Genomic DNA, 8,537 nt, shown 5'->3' with positions numbered 1-8,537 from the left:
GAACAGGAAAAGTAGAATGCCTGAATTAGACCGTGACAGTAAAAAGACAAATGGACCTATTAAGGCATGGACCAGTTCTCCACCTGTCCCCCTAGGGGACCGCTGAACCCCTTGAGGACCATAAGTGGGGTACATGTATGTATGTGTATGCACATGTATACATGTTCATAGGTGTACGGGTTCACATATGTGGAGGCCAGAGTGGATGTTGGGTGTTTTGCCCAATCGCTCTCTACAATTTTATTTTTCGAGATAGGACCTCTTACTGAACTATAGCTTGTCTACTGTGATAGAATGGGTGTCCAGGAAGCCTTGGGGACTTCCTGTGAGCTCCTGTGTAGGAACTGTAGGAGCTCACCTCTGCACTAGCTTCTTTTGTTAACATGGTTACTGGGGATCTGAACTCAGATGCTGAAGCCTGCACACTGGGCGTTTTACCAAACGAGCCCTCTTTCAACCCCGGGGTCACAAGTAAACAGCATGGAACTGTCATCAAAATTCACAAGCTTCGAATGTGGTCTCTGCCCACTGGACAGCTATAAGCTTAACAGATAACAAGGAACTCCCCAAAAGGTCAAAACATCAGTAATAAGGAGGGGAGGCAACACTGTAATGACAGCAGCCATCCCCAGCTTGGTGACAAGCCCAGACGAGCTGTCCAACCCACTTTCAGACTAATGAAGGGCTCACACTAACAACCTCCACCCCTCATGGAGTGCCTCGGAACTCTCACCTACGACATAAGTGATGAGCACACTTCACCAGGATGCCCATGCAGTGCACAGCCACGATGCCAATCACCAGCAGGCTGAGAGGACCTAACTAGGTTGCAGACAAAAGGGAGAGAAGGAGGCAGAATTAGGAGACGGCCCAAAGGAGACTGGGTGTACAGATAATAAATGCTATGAAGGCACTTCTAGGAACCAAGCTCTGTCCAGCAGGAGAGAGCAGGGATCCAGGAGGCTGGATCTGCATGGAACCTCAGCCCTGGTCCAGATGATTAATCTTGTGGAGAACAGTGACCTAAGATAAGCTCCTTCTGGGATTGTCTCGGACCCACGGGGCAGAAGTTCCTGGCAGGCTCCGGGATGAAACAAGAGGGGAAGTAATCTTGAGGACGATCATCAAGGTCAGCACTTGGGGCGGTCAATGTCTCTGAAACCATGGTGACTCTAGGCGAGCAGGTTACATGGGTGAGTCAAAGGGAGGGCAGGACTGTCAGTCAGCTAACGTCACTGACAGAGGCTCAGAGCTTATGAAGTGCCTAGCACATGGAAGGCCTGATGCACAGCTTTTGAAGAGTGAACGTCTGAAACCCTTACCAGGAGGCCTGCATTCTTCACGGCCAGAGGCAGCCCCAGCAGTCCAGTGCCAATGTTGCCTTTTAGCAGGTGGATCAAGGTCTGGAACCATCTGAATGGGAAGGCAAGTGGGAATCGTCAACCACAATGCCGGCCAATGCTTATCCGCATGGTGCCCACACAAAGAGCCTAGTCACATTATCTTATCTGATCTCCCAACAACCCTGTGCTGTTTTATTTCATAGATGAGGGACCAACCTGTTCAAGGAGCATATTTATTTATTTATTCATTCATTTATTCATTCATTCATTCACTCAGTGGGGGTTTTGTTTTGTTGTTTATTTGTTTGTTTCAGACTAACTCACTAGATAGTCCTCTAAAAGTCAGTCACAGAACACAAGAGACTCAACACTCCTACTGGCCCAGGCATGGTGATGCCTTTAATCCCAGCACTTGGGAGGCAGAGGCAGGAGGATCTCTGTGAGTTCAAGGCCAGCCTGGTCTACAGAGTGAGCTCAAGGACTGTCAAAATCAGAGACCCCTCTCCCACCTCCTGTCTCAAAACAACAACAAAAGGTTCCTATTGGACTTTGAAAAAAAACAGAAGCCAACTGCTACTGTGGACTCAGGCTAGAGAAGGCCTCTACAGTAGGTCCCGGGGTTACCCCTGTGTCTTAAGGGCAGGTGTTCCTCTGACTTTGTATAGCCTACCCCACCCACTGTGCTGTGACGGACATAAGCCCTTCTTGGGTTCTCACTCATTTATTTTTTCACTCAACAAACATTACAAGCAGCTATATACAGTGGGTATGGGTCAGTCACTATGGATGCCAACTTCTAAAGATATGTAATATCTGGAGGAAACCAAAAGACTGAGGGGCTGGGGACAGAGCCAGGGAGAGCTGGGGCAGGTGAGTGGACAGCAGGGACCTGAGGCCAGCCAGGGAAGTGGGAGGCGGGTAAACATCATAGGTGAGAAGCCACAGACCCTGCTGAGAAATAAAGACTACACAGGAATGCTGTGCCTTAGTGGCACATGGGTTGTGGTGACAGCATGGGTGAGTCACGAGTCCCCCCTTCTCTAGGGAAGGCAGAGTCATCCCAGATTACACAGCAGTGTGCCAGCTGTGGCCTGTCTTTGCACTGTGTTCCCTCATGACAGGGTAGGAAACAGCTTGACACTCAGCCTTCGGTCACTCAGGACTTGGCCCTGCGCACAAAGATCCCTCAAGATCCCTCAAGATGGGCATTTGCCTGCAAATCTGCATTTGGCAGAAGTCAACAACACTTGCCACCCACAAAGGCTCTTTCCTCAGGGCCACCAGGAAGGAGATCTGATCTACCTGCCGTCCTGGTATCTACCTGCCATTCTGGCACCTACCATCAGGAAGAGGCCTTTGACTCCCAGGAGAAATGTGCTCCCTTGTGCTACTCTGAGGCCACACAGTCCAAAGGCATTATAGGCAGCCAGTGGCCAGGAGATAACGGGCCTGTTAAATCTCTATCTTGTCAAACAAATGTTTAACCCACTCAAGTGCAAAGGTAAGTTGGCACCACACCCTCTCACTTCTCTGAAGCCTCCCCAGAATGCCCCTGTGCTGGGCTTCCTGACCCTGACTGCTGCCACTTGGCGTGACCAGCCCTTCCATTCTAGGGCCTGTCAGTTTATCTGTACTGTGAAGTAACTGTGGAGTGCTCTAGGAGGTCAGAAGAGAGTGTCAGATTCCCTGGGACTGACTGGAGTTATGGATATCCGGCTGAGCTGTCATGTAGATGCTGAGTATCAAGCCTGGGGCCTTTGGAAGAGGCAATCATCTAGATCTCCAGCCCTTCATCTTAAAAATAGTTTTTATTCATGTCTGTGTGGGTGTATGTGTGCATGAGTGAGGGTGCCCTCAAACACCAGAAAAGGGTATGGGATGCCCTAAAGCTAGAGCTACAGGTAGCTGTGAACAGCCCCCTATGGGTGCTGAGACCAGAACTCGGGCCCTCTGCAAGGGCAGCCAGTGCTCTTATCCACTGAGCCAGCATTCCAGCATCACGGCCCCCACAGCTGTTTAAAATATCTCCTAAACATCTCATCTAACAGAAGACAGCTGGGCGTCTGTTTCAATCTCTATATGTCGTGTTGCTTTGGTGGAAGTCTAGGAGAGACTGTGCTCTCCCTAGATGTGCAGTCAGAAAAGGAAGGGACATTTTAACACCTCTTTAACTATGACAGTTCTTCTGACACTGCTCCAAAATGAGATGCATGGGTTCTCTGTCAGCTGCTGTGTGGAAGTTGAACCTCCCACGATCTGTTTCCTTCACCCACTGTTACTGCTGCTGTCTGTGGGGACCTTTCTGTCATGCACTATTTCCTAACATATGTGGAGTTTCCTGGCTCCTGAGGCACTGGCTCACCTAGCTCCTTATAGAAGCTCAAAACCTTGCTTCCGAAGCTTCCCGTTGACCTCATGGGGAATGATCTCACAGTGCTGGCTGGATACGAGGGTGACTTGCATGCTCTGCTTGTTTGTATTTTTCTTATTTTGCTTGAAAGCTCACAGTTCATGGGAGCCCCAAATACACTGCTGGTGTTTTTTCTTGAGTTAATGGATTCATTTCATTTTCAAAGGAAATGATAAGTACTTGGCTCTGAAAAACCTAGTTAGCTGGTTGTTCTCTCTAGTAAAATAAACCATTTCTATTGGGGGGGTGGACGACAAAAACCACAGTTAGTTCAGTTAACAACTGGTATCTGGTATTTTTTATATAGACTATTAAGAGCCCCACTGTTAAAGGTTGCAGCTTAGTAAGAATTAATGCTCTCTCTCTCTTATCAAGGACTTTTTTGGTCACTGGAGGCAGGATCTTATGCATCCTAGGCTGTTCTTGAAGTCCCTATGTAGTCCAGGATGAACTTAAGACTTCTGGTCCTCCTGCCTCCACCTCCCGTGTGCCACCTCACTGAGTTTATGTGTTTCTGGGAAGAAGACCAGGGCATAGTGCATGCTAGGCAAGCACTCTGTCACCCAGGCTGCAATCCCAGCCCTTGTTAAAGCCACTCAAAAAAAAAACCAAAAAACAAAAAACAAAACAAAACAAAACAAAACAAAAACAAAAAAAACAAAAAAAAAAAACAAAAAAAAACCCTGGCCTTTTCCTTTTACTTGCACGTGCCTAGGACCATACAGTGGGGGAAGGGGTAGTGTAAGGGGAGGAAGCTACAGAGGCACACTGCCATGCATCCTCATGTACACATGAAGAGAACTAAAGGCAAATGGCATCTTGGCACTTTGAGGAAGGGACTTGGTCTCGGAACCCCAGAAGCTCTGCGGATCATATTTGGCTGTTCCGAGGCAACAGATGCCAATGGGTTGCTGATGTCCTAGCCTGCTGACCTCTGGAAGCATCACTGAGGTGGAATAGAGAGCTATTCCCAACTACTCAACAGGGCAACAAGAAAGAAAATGTTCCCTACAGAATAAACGGCCCTACTATGTGTAAACTGCCCTCCAGTGTTAATGGAGGCTGCCATCGATATTGCCAATGGCTCTACAGCACCAACTATTAGCTGAAAATCACTATTACTCTGTCTGTCACAGAATGTCTACAGTTCCTATCTGCAGTCACTATTTGGGGATTTAACTGGGCCTTTAACTCCTAGAAGAGTCAGGTGTGGTTAGGCAGCTCTTCCAAGGTACTTTGCTCCTTAATAAAGTAGATAACAGGAAGGATAAAGGCTTCAAAACATGTCCCTCACACTGCCTGAGAGAGAGTAACAAGGGTCCCCAATCAGCCTTGATCCACCCAGCATGTTTCCTGAATAAATGCCTGGGTGGGTCCTGTCCCCAGGCTGGAGGAACCAATATTATACGACCCAACACTTTGCCCTGCGTCTTGGGAAATGATCTAACGCAAGCTGAAGGAGGGAATCGGCTGCTCAGCTTGATTTCCAAGTAACCAGGGGAAGTGATACAGGTGACCTAGCCCAGGCACGTATCCTTGGATGGCTGACCTAGAGCAGCCATTCTGGTCTTGACTAGCTAGCTGGACTTGACTTTCAGAGAAGTCTCTACAAAAGTGAAAATTTAGACTGTGCACAGAAAGCACTGTGCAAACAAGCTGATTGGGAGACGTATTTTGCAAGCCCTCAAGAGACCTCCCTCTCCACACTGACGGGACAGACAAAGTCAGAGGGAAGACAGAAAGGGTTCCCTGGCTGCCAACAGCTGTATCATACATAAGTGATCTTTCTTTCCAGCTGAATTTGCAAGTAAGTCAGGAATCTGTAACAGTAGGCTGTATGGGGCATAAGCTAAAAAGCCAGAATCTTTACGCTAATGATAGCAAGGAGCCACTTATGTGCACACACCATTTTCTATGCCCACCTCAGTTCTCAGGGGAAAACATCCCTCCCAGGAGAAAGTGCAGAGGGTACATCCCCACAAATCCCCTTGAGCTTCCACAGTCCCTCTGAGCAGTCATGGAGAGTGGAGACATGAGGCACTAAGACAAAGAGCCATCCTCAGTAAGTCACACCCAGCCCACAAGGGACACTAGAAGGGTGACAGCTGAGATGGGGGATAAATGATAGGGTGGCCAAGACCAGGGACCTGGGACCTTGACAAAGGCCAAGGGCATGCTGGAAAACTCAGGACAGAACCCCTCCCTCTGAAGTTTCTAGCTCAAGGAGTGAACCTCACACAGCTAGCCAACTGGGCTTCTCAATTGGCCCTTACATCGGGAGAAACTGAGAACCAGAGGGTCAAACGTGGCCCAGATGAGCTCGGGGTTTCAGCTGCCGGGTACAAGACTGCAGACCTCTAAGCAAAGTGGATCTCTTCTACCAACTCTGGATGGTTCTTAAATACACCTGCCATTCCCTCCTGCCATTTCTTCAACCAAGTGCCAGGATAGGAGTCCCAGGAAGCTTTGCCAAGGAGGTGCTAATGGAGCCAGGAGGCATCTGACACTTGGTTCTTACCCAAGACGTTATGCCTCGTGAAGCTTTTAAGTCTACCCTCTTCCTGGCCACCAGCCTTCGGGAAGTAACAAGAAATAAGCAATGACTAGGGCGGGACAGAGTCCCTCGCTGGTACTACCTGTGGATAGCCTACTTTCCTCTGTCAAGCAGGGAATGTCCAAAATGGGAAGGTGGAGGCACCATTTGCTCCAAGGGAGACTTGGGGACAGAAAGCCCACTCCATGGCAGAAAGTCACAAGTACTCACGTCATGCTACTGTTCTCTCCTAAGCGCTGGTAGGAGCCGGGGGAGAAGCTCCCGAGGCCTTCAGATGGGCTCTCCTCTGGGCTCACGTCAGTAGAACTGTAGTCATGATAGTCTTCATTCCGAAGCCTCTGTGTGGACATGGTAGCTGGAGGGACAGAGGCAGGGCTAAGATCTCCAGTAGATGGGGCCTTCAGCTCCAAGTGTGCAGTGGGCTCAGAAACAGAGGCAGACATTGTCACAGCTGCTCCTGGTGACGGATGTACTATGGAGTGAGTCTGACTAGAGTGCCCAGTACCAGTCAAGGAGGATGCAAGAGGCACGAAGTCCACAGGCAGGCTGGGCCTGCTCGCCCTCTGCCTCCCCACCTTCCCACGGGGTGCTCTGCTCATAAATTTCTAAATTCATCCCAGGGCACCTGGGCAACACACATGTGAAGTAATGCTGGGCAGGGCAGGGCAATGTAAGTATGCACTTCCAGGAAGCCTGCCCAGAGTGGAAGTCTTCTGGTTAAGCTCACCTCCACCCTCCTCTGAGCTTATCTCTTGGCCCTCAAACAGTAGTTAAATCACATCCCTATCAGTGAGCTATCAGGAGACCTGAACCCAGACAATTCTTGAAATATCTTTTTTATCTGCTGAAGGCAGAGGACACAGTTAATACTCATGAAATCCCCTCTGGGTCACCCAATTCTGCTTCAACTTCACAGGGTCCCAAACCATAAAAAAAACCAAAACCAAAACCAAAACCAAAACCAAAACAAAACAAAACACCTTCTTTCCCACCATGAGCTCAGTCCAACCTTCAATCATCTGGAAAGAGAATTTCAATGAATGATTGTCTAGATCAGGTTTGCCCGTGGGCATGCCTAGAGAATCAGTTGCCTTAAGACCACTGATGTGGGAAGGCACTGTGCACTATGGGCAACACCATTCCCTAGGAAAAAAATCAGGCTGAGCACAAACGATCAAGGGAGCATGTTCACATTCATTTCTTTCTATTCTCGACTGTGGATGCGATGAACTGTTTCAAGCCTCTGCCACCTTGACTTCCCTGCAACAAATGGATTATAACCTAAAATTGTTAGCTGAGCTAAAGTCTTTCTCCTCTAAGCTTGTTTGCATCGGGGCCATTCCTTCATCACAACAACAGGGATGAAACTAGGACAGAGTTATCAGGAAAGCTCACCCTCTTCCCCTGGGCTCTTTTCTTGCCACCAACCTAACTGCTGGAAAATGGTTGGCTGACCACAGCTCAGAGGAAGAGGAATGGGAGCCAGGAGAGACCATGAGATACCCTAGATTTGTCTCGGCAGCTCCTCTCCACAATGCTGTATTGGGGCTCAGAAAATGACATCCAAAGTACAGTATAGAGTACAAAGCACAGCTGTGGCATGACAAGCACTTTGTACTAAAGGAGAGCTGAAGGCCGCAGAAACTGACCAACAGCAAAGCCTGTTGACTCTCTCCTGTCCCATGCTCCCTCCCAACCTCTGTCCCTGAAGTGAGTCCCTGAAACCAGGTTTCTTTCCTGATCTGCCACAAAAACCCAAAGTGACCATTCTGTCCCTCCTGCCTTCTTAGTTCTAACCTGGAAGAAAGGACAGTTCCACACAGGCAGAAAGGATCTGAGTGGCTGGACTGGCAGGGTGTGGCTCAGTCAACTTCCATTACCACACACTCTGTGACCAGTCTTCCCATACAGCTGCCCGCAATTCAGCAAACTGAAGAAATAGAGATATGAGCTCCCAGATGGACTGTTCCCCCTGGGTCCTTCCATATTCTCCTCTGAAGGCTCCCACGTCACATAAAGTGTTGACTAAATAAACACTTGCACCCTGACTAACCCATCTTAGTACAGGAGTGTTGGCTGTGACCTTCATGACAGAGAGGACGGACGGTGTCACACCTTCTCAGCCCTATGCTTTCTCTTAAATTTTTATAGATTTGCTCATGTTTAAAAGATGGTAAAAAGAACTAACCCTCCCTAATGTGTTCTGGTGAGGGTGTGTCCTCTCCACACA

The 8,537-nt window shown here is 48.7% G+C and overlaps 1 protein-coding gene across 2 annotated transcripts in view; it reads right to left on the bottom strand.

Moving 5' to 3' along the window:
- Slc36a1 (solute carrier family 36 member 1) overlaps positions 1 to 8,537 on the bottom strand; it is a 36,874-nt gene that overhangs the window by 17,401 nt on the left and 10,936 nt on the right. For both annotated transcript variants that reach the window (XM_031352521.1, XM_031352520.1), the window contains exons 2-4: positions 6,518 to 6,662; positions 1,323 to 1,413; positions 734 to 822 (exon numbers count right to left, since the gene is read on the bottom strand). In XM_031352521.1, the coding sequence (XP_031208381.1) occupies positions 734 to 822; positions 1,323 to 1,413; positions 6,518 to 6,657 (320 nt within the window). In that variant the 5' untranslated portion in view covers positions 6,658 to 6,662. The remainder of the gene's footprint in view (positions 1 to 733; positions 823 to 1,322; positions 1,414 to 6,517; positions 6,663 to 8,537) is intronic.

The sequence above is a fragment of the Mastomys coucha genome, unplaced genomic scaffold (genome assembly GCF_008632895.1).
Source record: "Mastomys coucha isolate ucsf_1 unplaced genomic scaffold, UCSF_Mcou_1 pScaffold5, whole genome shotgun sequence".
Taxonomy (NCBI): domain Eukaryota; kingdom Metazoa; phylum Chordata; class Mammalia; order Rodentia; family Muridae; genus Mastomys; species Mastomys coucha.
Note: the sequence above shows the minus strand (reverse complement) of the source record. Positions and strands in the feature narration are given on the sequence as shown.